The 26,431-nt window shown below is 37.6% G+C and overlaps 1 protein-coding gene across 3 annotated transcripts in view; it reads right to left on the reverse strand.

Annotated features, from left to right (window-relative positions):
- Positions 1–26,431, reverse strand: part of SHOC2 (SHOC2 leucine rich repeat scaffold protein) — a 92,132-nt gene that overhangs the window by 14,089 nt on the left and 51,612 nt on the right. For 2 of the 3 annotated variants that reach the window (XM_067537079.1, XM_067537080.1), the window contains exons 3-6: positions 23,397–23,534; positions 10,421–10,551; positions 4,812–5,000; positions 2,546–2,668 (exon numbers count right to left, since the gene is read on the reverse strand). In XM_067537079.1, coding sequence (XP_067393180.1) covers positions 2,546–2,668; positions 4,812–5,000; positions 10,421–10,551; positions 23,397–23,534 — 581 coding nt within the window. The remainder of the gene's footprint in view (positions 1–2,545; positions 2,669–4,811; positions 5,001–10,420; positions 10,552–23,396; positions 23,535–26,431) is intronic. The other variant, XM_067537081.1, reaches the window with a different exon arrangement.

Here is a 26,431-nt window from a genome sequence, read left to right on the forward strand (position 1 = left end):
GTACTATCATTGTATGTGAAGTTATAAAGTATTGCTATAAAAGTGTCACTGAAATATGTTGTGGGGTTGGGAAACACCCACAGCCAGACTTTCAGTTGCAACGAAAGAGCACCCATCACTGGCCAGACAGGAAATAATAGCTCATCAAGAAGAATCCACTATCCCAGAGGCTTTTCAGAGAAGGCACAAAGGCAATCGGGGCTGCCTGACCCCACCTCACAACAAGGATCTTTCTAGCAACTGAAAGAAAGTATAAAAGGGACAGTGACCTCATCACTTAGACTCTCTCCCCTCTATTTCAACATCTGGAAGATCATCTGGAAGACAAAGACTTTGACTAAAGGAGATTGGTCCCAGATTGCAAGGGGGTCCAGGCTGGAACTGGGGGGGGAACTGGCTCAAGCTTCTCTACTGATGATTCATGAGCGGAGATCATTCATGTAACTCGGTTGGCTGTGTCCCTGCCTGTGCATGTCTGTGTAAGTGCAGTGCCTGTCAGAGGCTTGCAGCTTGACATTAAGCATCACAGTGTGAGAGAGAGCATAAGATGATGGTTTGGAGGGCTCAGCAGTCCCACAGTCCAGGTTACAACCCAGGAACCCCATCACAGGGGCTTAGACTAGATGACCCTTGCAGTCCCTTCTAACCCTATGATTCTAAATCCCTGTTAAATCAATAGAGCTGCAAGTCCTCCGATCTTGAAAACCCATGCCTTAAAGGCTATGTCTACACTACAGCTGGGAGCAAGTCTCCCAGCCCAGGAACACAGACTGACGCATTGGTGCTAGTGGGGCTCCCGCTAGCAGACTAAAAAGAGCAGTGTGCATGTTGCGGCTCGGGTGGAGACTTGGGCTAACCACCCAAGCTCAGACCCAAGGGGCTGAGCAGACTTGAGAGTCAAGCTGCCACCCAAGCTACAACTTCCACACTGCTACTTTTAACACGCTAGTGTAAGCACTGCTAGCACAAGTCTTTCCTAGCTAGACTGGGAGGCTCACTCCCTGCTGCAGTGTAGATGTAGAATCATAGAATATTAGAGTTGGAAGGGACCTCAGGAGGTCCTCTAGCCCAACCCCCTGCTCAAAGCAAGACTAACCTCAGCTAAATCATCCCAGCCAGGGCTTTGTCAAGCCACCAACTTAAAAACCTCTGAAGATGGAGATTGCACCACCTCCCTAGGTAACCCATTCCAGTGCTTTACCACCCTCCTAGTGAAAAACTTTTTCCTGATATCCAACCTAGACCTCCCCCGCTGCAACTTGAGACCGTTGCCTTAGAGACATACCCTTAGTGACATCACCAAGGTCAGACAGAATTGAGTCTGGAACTTGATACCTGTACCCTACCATGCTATTAATAGTTTTATGATATTAAAGCACAAAAAGCAATTGGGCAGTTTAATACTTAAGGCAAAATTCTACAACAATGCATCATTAGTGCTGTAGCCTTATCAGTCCCCAGATATTAGAGAGACAAGGTAGGGGAGGTAATGTCTTTTATTGGACCAACTTCTGCTGGAGAGAGACAAGCTCTCAAGCTTACACAGAGCTCTTCAAGTCTGGGAACTTAATCAAGTTGGGTTGCACAGTTAAAATCAGGAAATGACAAAGTTAAGGTTAGCACATCAATATTAATAGAGTCTTATTGCATATCCTATGTATTTTAAGGTACATACTAAAGAATATAAATAGTAACTTAAGCTATGTATATAAAAGAAAAACAGAACAGAAAATATTACCTGTGCGCAATATGGCTGAGTTAAAATTGCTATTGGAACCTTAACTTTTGCATAAACATTGCATAAGCAGTTCTTTGTATTTAATTCCTTAGTATTTTTACTTAGTTGTAAAATTACCTAGTTTACAACATAAATATGTCATTTGCTATTGGTACTCTCTCTAATAACAAATTCTGTTCAATGGTTTGTCAATGGTTTAGAGGCCCTTAATAATATGTCAGTACGGTCTGAGCAACTGCCTTTCTTTATGCCCCTGGCAATGCTATTAAGTTTGGCACTTTTGCTCTCTGTCCTGAGGTTCCACCTGAATCAGATCGGAAGGCAGAGCCAAATTAGTTCATGGATTCCATCTACAGAATTTTCTCTTTAAAATGGATCCATAAGAATCTCTTGGTGGCTGGCTTCAAGGCTCAGTCCAATGCTTTCCAACTGAGCTCTGTCCACTTCGTCATCCTTTTATCGGAATATTTTGGCCCACTTTGTTTGTATGCTGGTCCCTCTTGGCATTCAGCCCAGTTTGATTTCATTTTGTTTTCTGCACTGTACATTTGTTGAGAGGGGCTGTGTATAGGCTAATAAATGAAATATGCACATAGGTGTAAGGAACGAAACACCTGAAAGGCTACTCATGAAAGCCATAAACGTATGAAACGCTCATATGTTTGGTTAGCACACTTATTATCTGGACATAAACTTTTTTTTTCTTTTTTACACTGATCATCCAAAATAGCATTACTTAAATTTGAAACAGGAAAAGTTCACTTGTGAGGATTTGTTTAGTCAGATATTCACTGTATTCCCTCTCACCTCAAGGGAAACTAGCCCAGACACATCCTCGGGAATTTTTGTGAGCTGATTGGTGGCTAAATTCAGTTCCACCATGCTGGTCCAAGTCCCAAAGTCCAAAGGGAGAGAGGTTAGCTGATTGTCCTGTAATTTAACAAATAAAATATGTAGGTTTTGTTATGAAAAAACAGCAAGGTAGCTTGGATATTAAATAGGATGAAGCATTTAGATAGATCAAAAATCTGATTGGTTCTTATAAAAATCAATAGAAAAAACCTTCATAAATGGTTGCATCTTTAAAATGCATTCCCAAGATGTAATGAACACTATCCAATCTAGACATGTGGAGCTGGATTTGTATTACCAATGTGATGGACTGAAATGGAAACAACATACTACAAAGGCAATAACTTTTGAGATTCCAAAGGTCTCAATAGTTAATTATGACTTGCTACTCTTTTCAACATTATGTACTGTTGTATAGGATGTAAACACTTAAGGCATGAATAAAAAAACCACAACACCACATCATGTTAAGAATCTAGCAACAATTCCATAATCCTCAGAATATGGAGGGTATAGGTAAAAAAACTCCTAACAATAAAAGGTCAAGTACAATTACAAAACAATGTAAGTGTCAGACATTATTTCAAGATCTAGCCTAGGGCAGGCAGCTGCAAGCAGTGCTGACAGACTCCATGTTTACAGACACCAATAGTACAAGTTTTTAAAATAGCAAATGCATCCAAACTGCTCATGTAGTAATAAAAAAAGAAAAAGGGAATGAAGTCGGACATTCTTACTATTTCGAGTGCCGAGTTATAATTTGGTCTAGAGTGCACATTGTCTATTCTAACAAATCAGGCTGTTCAAACTACTGGTACACGTGTGAAGTTAAAGACTGACTGGTACCTTTAGAAAACTTTTCTAATTTAAGGACCCATCTAGATTACAAAAAGGAAGATGTTGCCGCTGTCAGATTTTTCCACATCCCCATACACCTGAAAAACTCTTGTCAATCTAATGTGCCAGACACTACCCTCTCATCATTTAAATCCCTCCCCAAGGCTAATTTCTGTCGTGAGGTCAACAAAAATTCAGCCATCTCAGAACAGATGTTTTGGAGGATAGTTAAATATAAGGTTTTGCAATAAAATAAAAATTTTCATCCCCTTGAAATGACTAAAACATGCACCAGCCACTTTACTTTTATGTTGCGCCCTCTTCATCTGGTTCAGACTGGAAATAAAGCATAAATTTTTAACAGTGTAAGTAATTAACCATTAAAATAATTTACCATGGGTTGTGGTGAATTCTCCATCAGTGACAATTTTTAAATCAAAACTGGATGTATTTCTAAAATATCTGCTCTAGAAATTATTTTGGGACATTCTATGGCCTGTGTTAAACACGAGGTCAAACTAGATAATCACAATGGTACCTCTAGCCTGGGAATCTATTAATCTATTTTTTATTTGAGAATGCAAGTTCTTCAGGAAATAAACTATCTTACAGACTTTGAAAGTGTCTTGTACAATGTAGGTGCTATCACAATTAGTAATAAATAATAATTGGTGTCATTTATTGATAAATACATTTTCTAAAATTTAATTATATCAAGACATTGGAGGAGCTATTTGTCAAGTTTCAAGAGTTACTGAATGTGTATTCTGTTACATATTAAACTAAACTCAGTCACTTCACTGTTATACTATCATCCACCATGGCTATTTTCTCCACCTGTAATCTATCATCATATGCTTATATTGCGATCTTTAGGGACAAACTCTCTTTATTTTAAGAATATACGGTATCTAACACAACGGGACATGAGCTTTTACTGCGGTCTATAGGCTACATCAAAGCAAAAATAATAGTAACAACAAGGTCCTAATTTCAGATTTTGTAAAAATAAGCTTTTAAAAAAGCCAACAGATTTTTTTTTCCATGATTCTGTTTTTAATTGAAATGAAACTGTTTTAAAACAAAATACTCCCCTGTAGAATTTGCAATTCAACCATTCAGGTTCCTGAATATGTAAAGTACAACCAGCTTCACTGATTTTCATTGTCCAAATGTGAAGGCAATGTTAAAAAGCTAACAGAATAAATAGTGAAAAATGAAATGGATCAGTAACAGGTAAAGGATGTGCATCTATGATAGCTGATTAAGGTGACAAAGTGCCCCTTTCATATGCTATATGTTTATTCTTTGTATCACTAAATTGGTTACAGTTCACAGAATCTGCTATGGATGTTACAAACAGTGAAGCGTTGCTGTGGCTCACCTTCATATTCAGCTTACTTAACACTTTAGCTCTAGAGAAAATTCCAAACGGGATTTTACTGATGCGGTTGTGTTCCATGTTGAGAGAGTAGATTGTGGAGAACTGTGATGGGCCACCCACCGGATATGACTGAAAGCAGTTCCTGGCCAACGTTAAACTAGTCAGATTCGCAAGGCTCGACAAAAGACCCTGGAAAGGGAGAGAGGGTAGGGAGGAACCACACACACAAATATTCAGGATATAGTTTCACTTGAGCTTTGCATTTAAATTTATTTGAACATTTATTTTTTTCTGCTGTATTGGGTCTCATTAAAAATATGTTTCCCCCAGGCCACCCAACAAGGTAAGTGTTACAATTTAAAACCAGCATAAACGTCTGTAAAAGCTCTCCCATCCATACACTCTTCCACAATCACTAGAACAGAACTATACTCCTCTCCTCCCACACACATGGTACCGGTATATAAAAAGTACCAACATTTGAAATCACAGCTACTGCTTTTTTTGTAACCTTCTACTAGTAAAAAATTAATGGTTTTGAGCAAAACTGCACTCTGGGTGGCTCTAGGCAGTGCTATTAGACAGAGGTTGTCTGGAAAGCTCAGCCAAAAATCACACGAGGCTTGACTAGCATTTCCAGTACTGGAGAAAATGCAACAAGTGCTGATGTCAGAAGTAACACAGCAATTGAGCAGAGGAGGAGATGCAGTTAATGGTGCTGAATTGTTGCAAGTCACATTCAAACTGGAAATAAGATGTAATTTGTTTTTTTAACAGTGAGCATAATTAACCATTGGAACAACTCAGTAAGCACTGTGGTGGAGTCTACAATACTGGCAATTTTAAAATCAAGATTGGACTTTTTCTCCAAGTTATGTTCTAGGCGTGATTTTGGGGAAGTTCTATGGCCTGTGTTATACCAGTGGTCAGACTAGATCAGTGGTTCCCAACCTGTGGCCCAGGGACCAAAAGTGGCCTGCGGGGTCTTTGAAAGTGGCCCGTCACTCCGCTCCCACTGGGTGCAGAAGGGAGCTGCTGCCTAAGGACACAGGCGGAGCACGTTGCAGCGGGACTACAAGACCAGTGCAGGTTCCTTGCTGTAGCCAAGGGGACAGGAGATCAGTGCTCCCGTCCACTGGTTCCAGCAGGGAGCACGGCAAAGCGCTCTACCTGGGTCTCTAGGCTCTAGGGTCCCTGCTGGTGCCAGAGGGAGGGGAGCACTGATCTCCTGTCCCCCTGGCTGCAGAAGGAAGCCACTGCCTAGGGACCCAGGTGGAATGTACCGGGCTACAGGACACGTGCAGTTTCCCTGCTGCAGCCAGGGGGATGGGAGATCAGCAAGGAGGCAACTTCCTTGCTGAACTTCTTCCGTCTGGCTGCAGTGGGAGGGTGGGGAAATGGGGAAGGGAGCTGCTGGCGGAGCAGCCAGGACTCACCATGCTTGAGGAGAGGGACAAGACTCTAAAAATCAGTGCCTTCCTGTTTGGCCTGTTAAGTGCACCATAACTTTGCTGTTATGCCATGTGCTTCAGTGTATAGTGACAGTCACTCATCTACACTAGTGCTTTGTCTGAGAGTGTGTGAGACATACTGAGAGTAATTTGCAGGTGTAAAATAGTGAATGTAAAAATGAGCACAGTAGCATCAAAATATTTAAAGTAAATATGCAGGGATTTGTAGGCTTTAATGGTGTGTATGTCAATACATTTTTTATCCGTTGATAGACTGGCAGCCCTTCAAGGTTGTAAAAATGATATTTGTGGCCCTCGAGCCAAAAAGGTTGGGAACCACTGGACTAGATCATCCAAATGGCCCCTTCTGGCCGTGGAATCTATGAATACAGCAATTATCCTTGAGAGAGCCGAAGACCAAACACATCTCCACTTTAATGTCTACCCCAGTTGGGAATTGGTGGAAGTAGGTATGAAACAGTGCTGTTTTTGAATGATTTTTTTAAAACTACAAATCTATTAATTTCATAAAAGTTTATGCTATGAATTGACTTGATACCAAGGATAAATTCCCTTTACAGACTCCTACAACTACTACTAAAGCTTCAGCCACTGAAGTGTGGCAGGAGAGTACTTTAGAAGCGTCTTGAAATTCAGGTAATGTGCATACTAACAGAAATGGGCCAAAACATACCCTCATATTTGGGCACATTTGAAAAAAAAAAAAAAAAAGAAAGAAAAAGAAACTCAATTTTTTCTGATCTTAATCCTACCATAAAATAATCTAAAAGTTACTTTTGTATGTGTCTTTTCGTGACAAACCAGTAAAAAAAAAAATCAGACCCCAAAATAAAACCACTGGAATTAACCAACTAGGTGCTAAGCTTTGTCATTTAAACCCACTGTTTTTAGTCTTATCCCTTCCTGCTTCTTGGCCTTTTATTTATTTATTTTTAATGTGTTTAATTAAATTGTAAGGTCTTTTAGGCAGGAATCTCAGGTTTTCACCTGTCTGTAATTTGCCTAGACACACTGGCACCATAGAAATAAATAATGAATGCCAAATGAATGCTGAAATTTCATCTTTCGCTCATTACTACACCAACCTTAATTCAGCCCTATTTGTTTAGATACTGAAGGGATTAAAGATCCATGCATGATGTTACATACCAGAAATATTACAATACCTAGGATCATGGACATAGTGGTAGCAAGGTCATAAAAATGTCAATCTTAACTTAATCTTTACTTTTCCCTGGTCCCCAGTCTTAATATTACAATTATCAAACAATTTTTATAGCATTGTTGAGGGGTTTCAGGAATGAAAGGGGTTTTTTTGGTTTTGGGGTTGGTTTTTTTTAATTAAGGGTCACTTCACATTCATTATATAATAAACCATCAAACTGCAACTTGCACTGCTGCATGTCATAGTTCAATAAACTTGCAGGCACTTGAACACAAGAAAAAACATCTCATCTCAAGCAAAAATCAATGCAGTAATTTTTTCCTAACTGTAAACAATAGAATTAAGTTGCAGAGATATTAGTCACATTAAAATCTAATCATTATTTAGCACAATCTTTTAAAAGGAAATCCTGCCTGTTGTGATTTTATTATTTAGTTGAAATTTTTTGTTTTGCACTTTGTAATAGTGCTTTGGGATTGCCTAACACTTAAACCTTATTGTTTCAAGGTGACCTTAGAATTTCCAAAGTTGTTTTTTAAGTCGGAGACTATACAAAAATATTGACGATAATATGTGTATTATCTGGTGCATATAATTTTTTTAACAGCTCACAAGTAACTATCAATTTAAATGTTTTAGAAGGGAAGATGTGGAGCTTAGTTACACTCAGTTTAAAGAAAAACAATGCACTCAGTATTTATGAAAGCTATGGGACTGCTGCCTTTCCCAACCTATCCTTTTAAGATACAATATTTATTAGGCATTGCATCATGAGTTCTGGCTCGTTTTGCATTTCAGCAATTCCTTTGCAAATGAATTTTCTTTCTATTGCAGCCATTAATTTTAAATGTATTACACTACTCATTAACATTTGAGCTGCTTCTTTGTCGCAATGTATAAACTTATTGTTAGACTAACACATTTAGATAAAATAGCACTATTTGTTAAGGGAGGTTTTGATTAGGAGTCAACTTATTTTAGGATAAGGAATCAGTTCTCCAGTCAATTGCTTTTGTATGTGTAATCACACTGCAGTTACTTTCATAACATGCCTGGGTGGGGTGGTTCAGCTTTGTTCTTAAAAGCAGCTGAGCAACTCTCTCTCAACAGCATTTTCTTAAATTCTACCTCAATATTTATTTAATTATCTTCTGTTTCCAGTCAGTTGTTGCTGAATTTAATAATTCATATACAGAAAATCAATTATTGCACTTGTGTGCTTTCAATGGTCCTCTAATTTATGTTCTGATCTTTTTTCCCCCCTGTATACACATTCTCTTTTCTCATCTGCTTTAAGTAGATTTTAATTATATGATATTTGCAATGTAATTTTACATGTAGTTCTTTGTAGAACAGGTTAGGTAGACTGAACAAAATAGTATTAATGTTTGGATCACTAATTGAAACAGATCAAAATAAACTCTGCATTGTATCATGAAGCCTAAAACTCCCATCAGTTCTACAGAGGGAGGGGGCTATTTTTTTATTTATTTTTTTAAACACGAACTCCATATTGTTCACTGAAATTCACCCTGCAGGGTAGGGTAGGGCATCCTTTGCAGAAAAGTTTAATTTTAAGACACGAGGATTGTAATTGTAGGAAAAAATAGGGGAAAATCCTGAACTAATGGGAAAAATCAGCGTTTTCCCATAGTGAATAAATATGTATAATGCACCTTTTATACTTCAAAAATATAAAAAATGCACTCCACCAAGGATGCTAAAAATCACAAATACAATGTCGAGTCTTCACAATTTGTGCAGTTCTACCCAGACATTAAGCTTTAATTTAAAAAAGAAACTTTTGCCAGTGCAATCAGCTTTCATTGTGGAATCTTACACACTGCTGCCCTGGTAATGCAGTCAGAGGAAACTGTGACAAGGAAAACAGTAACAGCAAAAGTGTAAACTGGAGGTTCTCAATCTTTTGGGGTCTGCAATCCCCCAATGACCAAAAAGGACTGTCCTGTAGCCCACCACTGGAGCTACAAAGGATTGTGGGATTTATGTCACAGGAAGAAATAATGGGATGTTTCTGGTACTGTGGAGTGGGGAGAATGGTACGGGGTTGGGATAATGGAGGTAAATTTCCTTCTCTCACCTCCTCCTAACACTCAAAGCACTCGGCGCAGGAAAAATACTAATTCTAGAGGTTGTAAAGTTGGCTCCAAAATTCTGAGAAGCGTGATGTCCCTTGTCCCAGAGCTGAGTGCTGGGAGGGTTGAGGAGGGTGGAATATCCTGTGACTCAGTTGTGGCAGGAAGGAATAGCATAGGCGTAACAGGTGCAATAGCAGAGGCAGGGAGCAAGAGAGCTGGTCCCTGTACTGTCCAAATGACCATGGGATTCCACAGATTATCCACTACCTTTTGTAGCTGGTGGGTGATGTGTCACCCAAGTGAAGGATGCACTGCACTGGTAGAGAAACACTGGTGTAAACTGCAACCTCCCACATTACACCATGATGGAAATATTAACATTAAGCAGCTATGACAAATATAGGGGTTTTTTTTGTCCACCTGTTTAGCAAAACAGGATAGTCCTACTTCAGCTGAAAGGGGGGCAGAGAGATGCCATCTTATCATTTTTAATTTTCTGTCTCCTTTCCCCCCTTAGTAACTGCAACAGGAACCTCACATCCAGCTAAAATTATAGTCACCTGGCTTCCTTGTTTAATTGCGTCATAAGAACTTCTAGAAAATGGATAAAATGAGTTAGTATCTTGTTACCTGATGATTCATCATTTGAATGACTGTCTAACTGGTTAGACATACATGTCAATTTGGCAACATTGACCTACCGATCTGGAGTGTTACATATACACACACGCGCATGCGCACGCATCACAGGTGGAAGTGAGGCTCATTCCTTAAAGCTTTTGATGTAAGTTGAAATCTGCAATACTTTGATGTGCTCACAAAACTGAAAAATTCATTACATTTCCCCCCAAATGAGCACCATGTGCCTCTCACCTCTGGCAAAGTGGAAATGTTGTTGTTCTCCAAATTCAGTTCATCAAGTTCACTACATTTTGCTAAAGACTTGGGGATTGCCGACAGTCTATTGTACCGTAGGCCAAGACGACTCAGACTGGACAAATTTCCTACAAACACAAAACAAAGTGTTATTAATATATGTCAGTTAGCAATTAAAGCACAGGACTGAGGGTAAGGAATCTTGTTCTATTTCTGATTCTTCCACTGTTTGTGCTCAGCCAAGAAACAACCTCTCAAACTCAAGTTTCCCATCCGTAAAATGGAATTATCACTCCCTTCACAGGGACACCGAAGGCATTAGCTGATGTTCACAAAGTATTTTCAGATCCTTCGATGAAATATGCAATAGAAGTATAATATGCATATGTGTTCTATAGGTTTTACAACAGAGAGAGAGTGCGCAATCGGTAAGTCAATTTTTTAGATGTTCCTCCATTCTGGTCTTTTCACCAGGAAGCTCGCCTTTTACCTGTAGTTTTCCAGTTTTTCCCTAACTTATTAGTTATTCCCTAACTTACAGTATTTTTACTATATGCAGTGTTGTTGTAGCCATGTTGTTCCAAGGATATGAGAGAGACACAGTGAGTGAGGAAATATCTTTTAGTGGACCAACTTCTCTATTGGTGAGAGCTTAAGTTCAAAAGCTTGTTTCTCCCCATCAACAGAAATTGACCCAGTAAAAGATGTTATCTCACCCACCTTGTGTCTCAAGTCATTTTACTACATTACAAACTATTACAATGGTACATAAAATATGATTAGAAATAATGAGATGAAGTTTAGTAAAAGGAAAGGGAGGCTGAATATCAGGGGAAATACCCATAACAGTGAGATCTGTTATGCTGGGTAACAGTTTCCCCAAGGAACATGATGAAAACCCCATTGCCTTGAACTTTTGAAACCAGACTGGACAAAGTGCACTAAAAGGACCTCTCCTGTATTTTCGAGATAGACTGGATAAACTTGTAGGTCTTTCCCATCTGTAACCTCCAATTCAGCACAGTTTCTTCAGAGACTTTCTGATGAGTCTCTTAATAAGGCAGGAGACAGTTAGTGCAGTAGAAATATCTGCCCTGCAGATATTGGGCTTAAGTCCCAAAGAACCAGAAGACATGTCTGCAATGGATATCTGTGACATTTTGACCAAGAGCATGGGAAAACATTTAATTTATTGCTGATGAAGACAAATAAAAAATTAGATGAAAAACAGTGGCTGCTGAGCTGGTGGCAGATGTTTTAATTATTGGCATCTTCCTCCATTTAAAAATTATTTCTAAGCAAGAGACTAATTCTTCCACAAATACAGCAGAAGTGGATTAAAGGTTTTCCTCATCAAAAACAATGAATTAATTCTTTATTTAAAAAAAGATCTATACTACCAATACAGATCTTTCATGCATAAGCTGTAGACCTTACTGGGTGAAATTCTAAAACCTGTATTATGTAGGAGGTAAAACTAAATAATTATAATGTTCTTTCTGATCTTGAGATGTCTCAATCTATGTATTTACTCTGTTATAACTACATGCAAAATCAGTATGTCCTAACTTCACTTATAATATAGGAAACACCTCATTTCACTGTGCCCCTATCACAAAGCACTAAGATCTTCAGGGTGCAACATTCTAGGAATGAGTCAAAATACATATGCTAACAGCACTTCTCAGAACTGAAATAGTATTTAACAATCTATAAATCTAGTCTATAAATGAATAACGCAAATTTCATGCAAATGTAAGACTCCATCACTTGTTCTTTGCCACTCCAACATGCTTCTGGAGAGAGATCTTGAATCCTGAGTTATGTCATTCGGCACTATGGAGCAAAACGCAATATGAAGTAGCAGAGTAAAAGGATATATGTTGCCTACTGTGGCTTAGCAATACAAATGTAGGCTATGCCAATGACACGATTGTAAGCACAAGGTGTACTATGTCTATGCACACCAGCGATTTTGAAAAATGGAACTTCAAAGCAGCTGTTGTCAGAGGGTCAGAATTATATATTTTCCAGAAAATAATGTACATCGGAAAATCATATATTTAAATCATCAAAAGTATAAATACTACCTCGCAAACCATCTGCAAACCTCATCTTTTTTTCTACCCCTTTCCATTAATCTCCCCCCTCCTGATGAAAGACACTTACTAGTGGCTGCAATACATCACACACTAGCTCTGACCCTGCAAAACACAACACGCCTACTGCATATGCACATACAGCTATCCTGAGCCTAACAATCTGATTGTTAGTCCAGGAGCAATAGGTGTCAAACCTTAAGTGGTTCTGATAGCATTTGCACCAGTCTGCTAAAGCTTTTTTTAATCCTAGCAGGCACATAACTGACCTTCAAAATCATCCCCCTCCCCCCCCCCCCTTTTCATTTCCATTCCAAAAATTAATTTAGGAGCAGATTTAATGAATGGCTGGAGTTATGGAGCTTGAAGTTAATGGGAGCTGTGCATGCTCAACATCTCTGAAAATCAACTCAAGTTGTGACTGCTCAGAACCTCTGAAAATGAAATCCTAATGCTTTACACGCCTATTTTAGCATTTTACTGTGCTCACTGAGATAGTCACTAAACTCCTATTAGAACAGAAGTGGAATTGTCAGGGAGAAGCATAATGATCATCAGAATGAATTTTAAGATCCATAGAAATTGCTGTACTGGATCAGACTAGTGGTCCACCTAGTCCAGTACCTGTCTATAGCAGTGGCAAGTACTACCACATGCTTCAGAAGAAAGTTCAAGAAATCCCAATTATGGAACAACTTGTCTACAAGAGACATTTCTTCCTAACACCCATAAGTTAGTGTCTGACTTATGTTCTTGGAGTATGAGGTTTATATCCTTTCTAAAGACAAAAATTGGAAGTTAAAGTACAGACAGGCTAACATCTAATGTGACCACTAACAGCAGGTAAATCAAAAACAACATGTGCCCACTTCATTTATTTGGCAAGAGTATGTAAACCGGACAGCAACTATAGAATGGCAGGTTAATGTTCAGTTGTATTTTATCATTAGAACCATACCTCAATAATTCTTCTAGGCATGACCCTGATGACATGCAGGCAGAGTGTCTCAAAGGAGAGCAGCATTAGATATTTATGAGCATGACAGTTTGGCATCAAACTGAAAAGAAGTATTAGACAGGAAAAGCAGCAAGCCAGCAATAAACAAGTAAAGAAAAATATTTATACTCCCCAGTTTCGTGATTCTTTCATACAATTTTTTTTAAGCATGACGTGCAAGCCACGTTAAGCCTTAACTTATTTTTTTTCCTAATGCAAGGTGCCGACCCTAACAAAACTTTTGCAAAATTATTTTTGCTTAACTTTCTTCATGCAAGAGCCAGTTTGCCTTGGGGGCAAAAATCAGATTTTACACACCCATCTTTGTACCCATTAATTCAGTTTTGTTTTACTAAATGCAAATGTGGTCAATATTAGAGCATTACGCTCTCCTGATCAGGCTCCACTTCTTTTAGGATGACACACCTTTTTATGGGGTCCCAGCTTTGCAGCAACTCAAGCACAGAATTCCCAATCACGTCATTAGAGTGGCTACAAAGCCAGGTACTACATGTCTCACAAAGAGGTGGCCATTTAATTTATACAAAAGTGAATTTAAAAGTTGCTTAGGAGAACGCAGAAAAAATTTCACAAATCTTTTAAATTCAACTTATGTTACTATAAACAGAAATCAAAATAGTTTATTATAAAGTAAATTCTCTGCTAAGGACATTTTCAGACACCTAGGGCAAAAAAGGTTGATTGGTGCTGTCTGCCAATTTCTATGAGGGAAGGACCAAAGAAAATGAAGAAATGCACACAGATAGAAATATTACCGATCTGCAGAAAGACCATTTAAAATAGTTCTTCAATTTCTCCTACATCATCAGTTTATTTGAGAGAGGAGGAACAATGCAACTTCTACACAGACTATTTCAAAATTTAAAGATACATGATCTAGTAATCTAAACACAGAACTAGGAACTCCTGAATTTACTTCCAACGCTGCTACTGACTCTCTGTAACGGACTGAGTCAGGTCCATCTTTAACCCCAGCTTCCCCATACTTCCTCCTCCCCAACCTTCAGTTATTTTAAGCCCTTTGGGACTCTTCAATGGAGAGTACTACAGAAGTGCAAAGCATCATAACAAAATGGATAATGATTACTCTTCACTAGGAAGCTTAACAGCTTATAGGTTAGTTTGCTATCCAGCTGGAATTTTTTTTAATGCAATGGAAGCACTCAGACCAACATAAAATAAAATATGTTCACTGAAACAAATTACTTCCATAAAATTACATTAAAACACAAAGCTTTTATGTTTATAAAACTTGTGCATTAAAAAAAGTCTTTCCATTATAGTTCTCTCCCCTTTTAAGATTTATTGGTTATCAAAGGATACACATCCAATAGCAATTTGCAATAGATAATTACAACAATATGTCAGAGAACACTAAGATCTATTAAACAAAAATGTTAAGGGGGCACATGTCAAATTCTGCAATTTTGATAGACATTTTGCCTCTAATTTTGATACCACACTCTGTAAGTAATCATATGTCGGAATGTATATTTGCATTATTACGCTTTCTTACATTGTTCTGGTTCACTCAGATCATTTTCTACTGAGCGTTTATTGCTATCACATGTATGAAAGGACAACTGACGCCATGCTCAACGTAATAGGAAACTGTAGGAACAGATTAAGTCGAACTGTATGGCATTTTTCAGATGACAAAAAAATGTGGTAAGCTTAATATGACATCTAGACTTAATTCAGGGGACAAAATGTGAGGCTGCAACATTGAAGAAAAGTAACACAGAATCAGTCGGTTTTAGATGCTATAACTGATCAGAAAACCTAAAGCAGACAGGACCTAAATGCTTCCAAAAAGTTGAGATATGGTGTTTAGTCACCTTCTAGAAGTTAGGTAGTCTTATAGGCAACTGTCAATCCATTGGATCATGGTGAACATATAAAAGGTCTAGTCAGCTGCCTGATGAATAGCCTAAAGGTAGCCTAATACATATGTAGGCTACGGTATTTTGTTTTAACAGGGTTAAGATGTTCCTAGTCAAGGTTAGGCACGTTGCAATGTAGAAGCTGCCTAAAGTGTACTTAGGAGATATCAGACTTCAGTCTTTGCAGATGTCGATCAAGCATCATCCACTAAATATCACTTACAAGAAATACAGCAAAAAGAAACTCTTCCCCATATTTTTAAACCAAAAATGCAGATCAAATAGTCTTAATTTTGAAATAAGGAAGGAAGAGGACAAACCCATGAACTGGTTAACAGCGTATAACTTTCATTAATGACTGTCATCTCCAAAGTGTGTTCGCAGGCAGTGGATATTAATAAGGTACTCACAAATAATTAATCCCCCCACCCCAAGAAGCCAAAACTGGACTTTGCATTTTGTGTTATATTTTTACAATGTTGGCAAGCATAAAATATTAAAACACACTTCTGAAATGTTTTCTAAGCTATGAAAACTAGACTTGATTTGTAGTTCAATCACTAGGGGTTCAAACATCAACACATATGCAGCCATATCAGACTACCTTTTCTTCATTGTGTCTTGTTCTTCCAGATGTCTTATTTCACCTGATGCCACCTCCTTGCATGACTAAAATAAGCTATTGTTGGTTTTGCTTCCTCATACTGTACAAAAATACTTTTAAAAATGCTTAGTTGCAGCTTAGATTCCTATATATCTGTAAATACCATCTGATGGCACCTACCAGTGACTAAAAAAAATAATCCTACCCCCTAACCTACCACAACAAATAAGTGATCAAAATGGATAATATGGGAAGTAAAGAACATTAAAATCATACACACAAAGCAAATGAAATCCAGAGTTAGTAAAATCACAGTTAAAACACCAGAAGTCAATCTAATTTATACAAAAGAACAGTACATAAGTCTTTACTGTATTTAATTTGTTTACACTGGGGATTCCTTTTAGATAAAATATGGAAAGTTTAATTTTTCCATTTAAAAATTGTGGGTAATAATAGATCATATTGCAAAATGCTACAGAATAAACACTGCAGTGATATGCAGCAAATTGTAAAACATAAACCAGGACTTCTTCCTCTTAGAATTTCAAATGTATTAATAACCTTAAAATTTAGTAAAACTATTTCATACCCTACAGTGAAGTAATTCAGTTTTGTTTCTTGGTATTTTTACTTGGTACTCATCCCTCATATTTAATCAAGGTGCAACAGAGAGTCTTAGAGGTAAAATCTGAGGTTAAAACGTTAAGAACTTGAAATAGCTTCCAGCAGAATTTCAATTGTCTCACATGACAGTGCCTTTTCCCAAAATATTTGGGGTTCCATATGATCTGCCATTTTAGCTTTACAGCTCATCTGCAGTAGAGCGGGGCATAGAGTATAATGTCAGAGCATTTCTCTTTTTTACACCTGGATCATCCTTCAGAAATCAGACCAGTGTCAGAAAATGGAAAATGTGTCCAGCAACGTACCTCTTGGTGCTCTTAAAGCATCATTTTGGATCTACCTCCACTCCACTTACAACTCACTATTCTTTTCTATTAAAATGCCTGTTGCGCTAAATATTCATAGTTATAAGACATCTGACTATGAACAAGCTAGACACATTTTAGAAGTACATGTACAAAAGCAGAGTTTTCTTATTTTTAAAAAAGGTTAAATTTATATTTAGGGGATGAAACTATTTAAGTTTGCTGAAGAGAGATTACAGTTGTAACATAGTATTTAGTGAACAATTAAATGTTTACTTCCTTCTGTCTCATAGGTCCAATAAATTATGAACTCTAATATAACATGGTTTCTTCTTTACCTCATTTTATGTCTGTTTTGGATGCTTCCCCCAAGTTAATGTCAGCTGTATTGTAAGTTGACATAAGACACTTCATAATTTAAAGTAGATAAACTTTATATTTTCCAAATATGTACTCAGAAGAAACATTGGCTCATACTGAAAAAAATTACATTGTATCATTACTTTAATTTTGACTCTAGAATGTCTCTCTCGTTTGCTTTATGGCACTTGGAAAATGGGCTGCTGCACAAAGCCCATTTTTCATACAGGAAATGATCTACTATGTATAGTAATTTACTATTCTCAATCAACAGAAATACTGATATGAATGCATTAAGGCAATATCTGTAGAACAAGACATTAACTCACTTCCTGATAACTAATATCTAAATTGCCATGTGTTATAGTACAAAAGTGCATTTAAAAGACAGTTACTTGAAGCAAAAACTATACACTTTTACACAGTGAATAAATTGGCTTTACTGCTTTTTTAATCTTGGATGGTGCACAGTCCCTTCCCTACCACTCTCCTCACCAGCCACTGAGGCCCTTTCACTTGCAACTCCTCATCATTCCAGTACAGTGCTGCTAATTAGTGAGGAAACATTCTTTAAGAGTTTGCTATTTTTATTAGCAATCTTACAGCACACCCAGAAAGCTGTCTGCAGTAAGACAAGGCTCAGCTAGCTAACCCAGTAGTAAATGCTTTTTACACAAGAAACACTCAGGAAGTAAAAACAAAACTTGACAAATCTGTCTCAAACAAAACAGGATTCCATTAAAAGATGTTTTCTGGGGGAAAAAAAAGAGACAAGCCTAGCAAACTGGTAAGGGAAAATAAATTGTTATAACAATAGCTTGATTCTAAATAAAATATTTATGATTAGCAGATGTCTTTGGTTAGTTTTTTGCACTGACTTAAATAGTGAAACTTCAACAGTGCTTAGACATCACACATGCTGGAACTTGGCAATGTGTGGATGTTGCAAGAAACACTCATCATACCAATCACCAGGTAGGTGTCAGAGTGGGGGGAAAAAAAGGATTTAAAAAAAAAAAAGAGAGGAAAGATTAAAAAGTTGGAAAGAAAAAAAGAAGAACATACAAGTCTGAAAATAAAACAAGCCAGAATTTGGATTCTAAGGCCATAGGCAGTTCACCATGTCTCTGTCTGCGTGCTAAACCTCTCTCACTGAACGATTCTAACCACAAAACGAGCTATAACCTAAAAATCAAGCCACAGCTTGCTTTAATGTTGTACCAAAACCGTCATGACTAAGAAATAAAGCCAATGTTGCTGAACTCGCTAAGACTGCCTCTTTATACCATGCATGTAGGTCGATCGTTATCAGAGGAGTTTCGTTCCCCCACCCCAAACTCAGTATTTAACTGACCAATTCTGAACTTCATTTTATATAGTACAAATAATGTATTCGGAATGACAGATTCATCCTCTATCAGAAATGCTTATATATGACTTTCTGATAATGGCTGATAGTAATCAGATTTTTTTCCACTGGTGCAAAAATATAATTAGACTAAAATCAAACATAGTCAGCACAGTGCAATGTTATCTTCCATTAGTCAGCACGTGACTTGGCAGACTGTACAGCTGCAAAGCACTGATGTTCTACAGAGATAAGCACCTCGCAGGTACAGCTATATATTTAGAGAAAGAACATAAGTATCTTTAAAAGGCTACAAAAATGCCTTTAAAAGCCAAAAATATGCCATTGGGAAACAAACTATCAAGAAAATGCACAGAAAAGCCATCTTTGGCCAGATGAGGAGTTGATTCATTTACCGCAACATACTAAAAGATTATAATCACTTTTTCAGTAAACAGCATGCCTACAAGAGGCCCAAGCTACTTCAACTGCATTGTCAGTAATTTCCTATTCCCATTGGTTTATAAACTGATTATTTAAAAGATGTGTGATTCTCTTATCGTATTAAAACTATCTTCTGTAAGCATGGTTTTTCCGTGTAGCCTATTCTAAAGTAAGTTTTACACACTGCTTTGAGATATTTAATGATTGCCTTTCAACAGATCTCTCAATATAATGTTTCAATATTTTGTACAAAAATTAACACTAATGGCCTAGAACAGCTACCTGGAAAGGGAAGATGTTCACCTGTAACATATAGGTATTAGCCCGTTTAATTGGAGACATTTCTTTCCAGAGTCCTCTAGACAGTAAGCTGCTACTCTTACAAAGAGTTTCCATCGGGCTGCTAACGACAGAAAGAAATTTATCTTAAATATAGCTCCACTCAGCAACCTTCCTAACACACTCTTTATACTGACAAAAGCAAAGGCGAAAGAAAGAAAGAAAGCATCTTCTTACTTTTAATTTTTCTGAAGAATGAACCACATACTTGAGGCTAAAGAATCACAAATAAACAGAAGTACCAAATGAGACATTTCTATGAGGGTGATGTGAAGAAAGGAATTTTAAGATATCCAAGTTCATTTTCTGGAATTTATGTCAGTGAAAATGTCTATGTTTGGTGTAGAAACCTTTGAGACATCTTTGATGTCAATTGGAAGAGCATTTATTGGTAGAAAGTACAAAAATAACACAACAAGATAAAGGTAGTCTGTTAGGCACAAATATATAAAAGAATGTTAAAACCACAGCAGCAACTGTGTACTGGCCACAGATCTAAGGAACAAAGGTGTAGCTACAAATAGCAATAGAAAGGAAAGAACTATTTTGCCTGAAACATTTATGTATTTTTAAAAAAGAAATGGACAAAGTCCACAAAAAAGTCAACTAAACAGGAAAATTATAAATATCACAGCTTTAAGAAATACCAGAAAACATTGCTGTTAAAAAAAGATAACGTGTAGTAGTGCAGAAATAATACTTACGCTTACAGAACATTTTTCATTATCTTAAAAGTGTTTTACAGAGGCATTTTATTCCTTTTGTGGGTTTTTTGTTTGTTTGTGCGTGCAAGGCACTTAGGAAAACTTCCCAAGGTCACATCAGTCAGCAGCAGAACCAGGCACAGAATCCAGGTTTCCTGACCCCTACATGTTTCAACTACAAAAGACCAGGTTTATGGGGACAATGCTAGGAATTCATAGAAACTATAAATTAAATAGCATATTAGGTGCTTATCTACACAAGAAAGCTGAACCAGTTTAACTTAGGGTATGATTTTAAAGCAATTTAGATTAGCTAGTTCAAAAGGCTTCATGGACAGTTATTTTGGTTTAATGTAAGAAACGGAAATAAACCACTCTTATTCTGAAACAAGATTGTTTATACAGGGATTTTCTCTGTTTTAGAAAACAGTTTAAGTTAAATTGGTGCACCTCTCTCATGTAGACAAGGCCTAGGTCATCTCAACCATCCTCTGTCACTGCAGAATTGTTTCATACAGTACATTTTCTCGTGCTCCATCTAGCCTAGTTTCACATGTCCCGGGCAATGAGGTTTTCACCCTTTCACTTGGGAAAGTATGCCTATAACTCTCACTGTCAGGAGCTTTTCCTAATATTCATCCTCATTTTCCTGTCTGAGGCCCTGATCCTCCAAAGCACTTAGGCATTTGCTTAACTTTAACTACCGATTTAAACATGATAACTAATGTGTTTAAATGTAAACACCTGTCTATGTGTTTGGTGAACTGAGGCCTCAATTTAATCTGATGTTCTTGTCTGAGATTGCAAGGCCATATACTCAATTTAATGGCATTTCTCTGTCTGTCTGTAACTCAAGAACTTCTTAATACTGCATCTAATCAATTCCAAAATTTCAGGGAACATCCTCGGTATCAATGACCAGAACCCTACTGATTTTGGGGAACATCAGAAAACCGAGAGAGGAAAAATGGACACACACAGAGACCGGTCATCTGTTTGTTACTGCAACAGCCTCAAGCACCTCTGCAATGGTCTACAGATCGAACATTTGGTTGGTGGCACCCATTAGTGCCTTCCAGCATAACAATACCCCATCTCATCTCTGCCTGCACTCCCAATAGAGCTTAACATGTTGACAGCCTAAGTGATTTTTTTCCCAGCAAGAAAAAAAACAAGTAATAGCGCTGTGGAGTGCACATAGTCACTGGCATTGGAGTATGGGGGAGCTGGTATGGAGGGAGGAACCACACAGAACCCTTAGCATGGGTGGTAGGGGGCAGACTAAGTTCCGGCCATGGGGCAAGGGCTGCACATGCAGCCCCCACCAAGATGCGGGAAAACAGGAGACCCTCAAATGGGAATGGGAAGACAGAGATCCCAGGCATGACAGGGTGGGGGAAGTTGCAAGGAGTCCCTGAAATAGAGAATGGGAGGGTGACACACAGGGAGCTTGGTGTGTGCGTATGGGGGAGAGGGGAATGGATGAATGCAAGGACCCCCTGGTTTGTCAAATGAACTCAGCCTACAGAAGCCATAAAGTGTGCAATTCTCTAGTTCTACTTCTTGTACCATCCAAATTCCTGTCATTTTCTTGGTGTTTATAACCTTCAGATATTTATAAATGTGTACCCCCCACCTTCGTTTCTTAAGTTAGCCAAGCTATCTGTGTAACTATTTTTAATCTTTGACATAAATCAATCCTTGCAGCCCCTGAATAATTTTTGTTGCCTTTTTCTAAAGTCCCTGCAATTATAAATCACTTTTGCAGCATTTTTTTTTTTTTACTCCAGCCCTTAACCATTTTAACCTCAAAATTTGACTGACATGAACAAAGATAGTGCATTACACCTGCAAACTGTTAGGACAATTTTATTTTGGTAGTGATGCTGCCCACCTGGATAAGAGTTAAAATGAGAGCTATGCTTACAAACTGCCCAATCAGATGCAAATTCCAGATCGAAAGATGTCTCCTAGTTTTTAAATATAAAATTAACTGGGGAAGAGAAAACTCAGCAACAGAGGATATTTCATCCATGTAAATTCAATTCAGGTGGAGCTCTCTGGGTAAAAAGGCCCACTTCCTGGTCAACCATTTGCTGTTAAAAATAGTTGGTGTCTTTCTCAATGGTTTTTCACTCTTCCATCCCTCAGCCATTTATTTCTCCATTACATATATCAAAATAATACTGAAATGCTCTAGTAATTATTATTAGATATTGCCTAACTGGTACAGCTTTGTCTTTTATTTGCCTCCCCCAACAAGGTTGAAAGATCTTACAACCACGATGGGCTGTGTTTTTAAACAATTTGTTTTATTCCACCATCTGTTCAACAGATTTAATTAAATAGGAAAAGTCCTCATCTGCACAGTCTTATCTGAGATTCTGAAGCCAATTGGGGAAGAACTAGTTTATTTCAGTATTCTTACTCCCAATCCCAACAGCAAAACCTGTATTTTACTGAGGATGGCAGTAAATTGGAAGTGAGTTTGCAAATTATGTTATTATAAAGTAGATTATTCTAAGTCTTCTCTATTTTCCCCTAGTCAAAGCAAATACTGAAATACATCCCAGCACGTTATCTTAAATTAATAATTTTAACACCTATATAGCACTATTCATCTACAAACAGTTTTATTAACATGCACTACTCAATTTCATTATCCAGTGGATAAGCAAACACTACTCTTCTTTTATAAATATGAAACCTAAGACAGAGGTTAAATGACTCGCTCCAGGTCCCAGAAAAAAATGGTGTCACAGTCAGGTTTAGGACCCATGAGTTTCTTGTTCTCAGCCTCATGGTTAGACCACACTTCTCAGGGTATGTCCCGACTTAAAATGCTATAGCAGCACAGCTGCAGGGTAGAGATTACCTACACCGACAGGAGGGGTTCTCCCAACAATTCTTTTGTTGACCTAGTGCTGTCAAGAAGAGAACTTAGTTAAGCTAACCTATGTCACTCAGGGGGTCTGGATTTTTCACACACAAGCAACATAGCTGCATTGACCTAATTTTCTAGTGTAGACCACCCCTGAAACTAGTTAGGATTAAAAGTGTCCGGGATTGAGAGACTTTAAATACATTTTTAAAGCGCATATCCCTTTGAGTTCTTGATATTGAAAATGTCAGTCTTAGCTTTACTATTACACGTTTCAGTCTTAGATTTACTACTCTTATTGTTCAGTGACTTGAACATTTGGAAACCAGTGATTTCTCTCCCCAGCCCCACTTTCACATACCTATAGTTTCCGGCAGGTCCAAGAGCTCATTGTGCTGCAAGTCAAGGTTGGTGATCTGTGTGCAACTTCCAATCTCCTTTGGAAGATGTTCAAGCTGATTGTGCGCTACATCCAGAGTTATGAGGTTACACAACTCACCTGTGAATGAATAAAAAAAATACAGACTTATTTTTAACGTATAGTTCCACCAAATAAAACTATGACATGGAGATAAAGATAAATGCTCAGAAATACATAGCTATATTTTTTAAACAAAGTATTGTGTGTACCTTAAAATTATGGCTGCAAAATATTTTTGACATACCAAGATCACACTCTAGTACAGTCAGGTTCAAAACCTCATCAGCATTCTTTGAAAGCACAGAGTATAAATTCCAGATAGCTGAATGCATCTCAGTGCCTTAAGAAAGCCCGTGACAGCTAACCCTATGTTTTTTATTTTGTACTGTAAGATCAGAAAGGACATGTGCAGTAGAAGAGCTTGGTTATTCTTCTCATTTTTCATCCTTTTAATCTTAATGGAAATAAGGAACATCCTGGAGGTAGGCCGCTTGTACAGAATTTTGAGAAATCCAGACCTAATTCTAATTAAACCATAATTACAGTAAGTTACATATAAAGAAACCATCACCTAGAATTATTTTCAGGCTGCAATGAACAAACAGCTTGGGAAACATCGAAACAGAACCAACTAATTTGCTGACAAGCTGGAAAACCAAAAAAAACTACTGCTGATTACTATTAAAAATGACAGTTTGTAAAGTTAAACAGGAAACCTATTCCTTCAGAATAATGTATTTTAAATACTCAATCACAGCTAAAAACATAAAGAAGGTTGAAATAAAATCCTGTTTGTTAAGTCTTAAAGCTAAAGGGCTGCATTCTCTTCTGATTTATATTGGTTTCATACCAGTCATGCCTGATTAATGCCTGATTTACACTGATGTCTGGGAGGTAAGAATAATGCACAAATCTGTGCAAGGATAAAGTTTCATTGACTTCAGTGTCACCAACAAAAGATACAAAAAAAAATGTTAAAAATATTTTGTATGTTTTGATTTCAGTGGAGCTGAAATTTACACTGTTAATTTTAAAAGCTTCAACTTCTATTCACTGGATCAGTGACAACTTTTGGAACAGTAGAGAATTACAGAAAGAATGTCTATTTTAGGAATGTATCTTCCAGTGTTAATGTATTCACCTACATCCCTGTGGGTCTTCTTGTAGACCTGGAGGACTAGATTGGGGGAAGCTCTGATGCCATGAATCATGTTACACATTAGACGGAAGACATTATAAGGATGAATGGTAAATTTCCTAAAAATGTATGAATGTTGTTTACTTACCCTCTTCACATTATAATATGGTACATTTTTTAAGTAAAAAAATTCACACCCATTTACCAAAAGGCTTGCAAAGTTAAACTCATGTTGTCTTATTCACAGATTTATTAGTCTGTTTTTCTCAACTTGTATCACTCTTATGCTCTGCAGAAATCTACACAGCTCAGAGGTACCTAGTACAGATAAAAACAACGAGTTCCATAGCACTTTAAAGACTAACAAATTTAATTTCTGCAAGCATAAGCTTTCATGGGCTGAAACCCACTTCATCAGATGACAGAATAATATTCTTAAATTTGTTAGTCTTTAAAGTGCTACAGAACTCTCGCTGTTTTTGCTGTATACAGACTAACACGGCTACCCCTCTGGAACTAGTACAGATAGTATTTTGTCACCAAATCCTACACACTATGAGCTATGTTCATGACATTTCCACAAAACAATCCCACATCAAGTGTGAAAGTATTGCTTATGCCGCTCCTACATCACCGAATCTGTGCTGCCCTATGCATGTATAAAAAGCAATGGCCATTGAAATGGAAACAAGCAAGAGAGGAGTGAACCCAGCAATACATGAGCAATGAGCAGCAATCGCTCAATAGACAGAAGAGAATGATAAGAGTAAAGGCAACAATAATGTCCTACCATGCCCCAAAATTTTGGGAGTCTGTGCCCCTACTGGACTATTGGGACATATGGTTCCTCTTTTTATGACAAAATATAAAGGGAGGAAGGGAACACTTCCCATTTTTATACCATATTGCACGTGTGATTGAAGGTGATCTGAGAATCTTGGCAGCATTTTAGGGTACTAGTTCTCAATTTACTATCAGCAAAGCTCAGGTTTGGAACAAGATTCAAGTTGTGAGAGACAAAACAGTAAAGGTATAGCCAATGACTAGTCAAGTTCATGCTGTAGCACCATTCCCATTTCTTCAGATCTAATCCTCATTCTCCATGGCCAGCTGTGGGAGGGAGAGGTCAGGTATATCTCCTGAAGTTGGAGGAACACCGACTGTGGAGCAACATTCTCTTCACTCTGTTCCTTGAACCTGCTGAGAATTTTGGCAACAGAGACACATGGTTGCAACAACACATACAGACGGTTCATTGTGTTTCAACATGGCTGACTTGAATATTAGGAATATTGGATTTTGAGTCTGGGGAGAAAATTAAGTATCAGTTCCTATCTAGTATTCTGGCTTGACTCCAGACGATTATAAATGAGGACCATGTTGTTTTTGCTTGTATGGGATTAAAGACATACGTTTTATTTCAGACAAACTATTAATCAAAATAAAGATCTGTTTGCAGTAAGTAAACTAAACCCTAAAACTAAGTAAAGGCTGCTGCACTACAGAAATTAGATTTTAGAACATAAAATTGATGACATCATTAAGTTGTTTAGTGACGTGAGGAAAAGAATTTCAAGAGACAATATAGTAAACACACGACAATGATCACTATTAGGCCTTCAGTTCATCATGGCATATACAGTATGTGGTGAGACAATGTCAAACCATGTGATGGTCCAAAATAAACAGCAATATCATTTTATAACCTTCTTTGGAGGGTAAGGGAGTTAGAGACATGAAATTATTTTCATCTTTGTTTCATTCGTAGTCTTGACCGTGCAACTTGATGTACAGCTCTGCAGAAACAGCTTGATAAAGCATCTAAGCTAAGTTTCAC

This window comes from Emydura macquarii, unplaced genomic scaffold, assembly GCF_026122565.2.
Source record: "Emydura macquarii macquarii isolate MOO-44397 ecotype Brisbane River unplaced genomic scaffold, CSIRO-AGI_Emac_v2 contig_3692, whole genome shotgun sequence".
Taxonomy (NCBI): domain Eukaryota; kingdom Metazoa; phylum Chordata; order Testudines; family Chelidae; genus Emydura; species Emydura macquarii.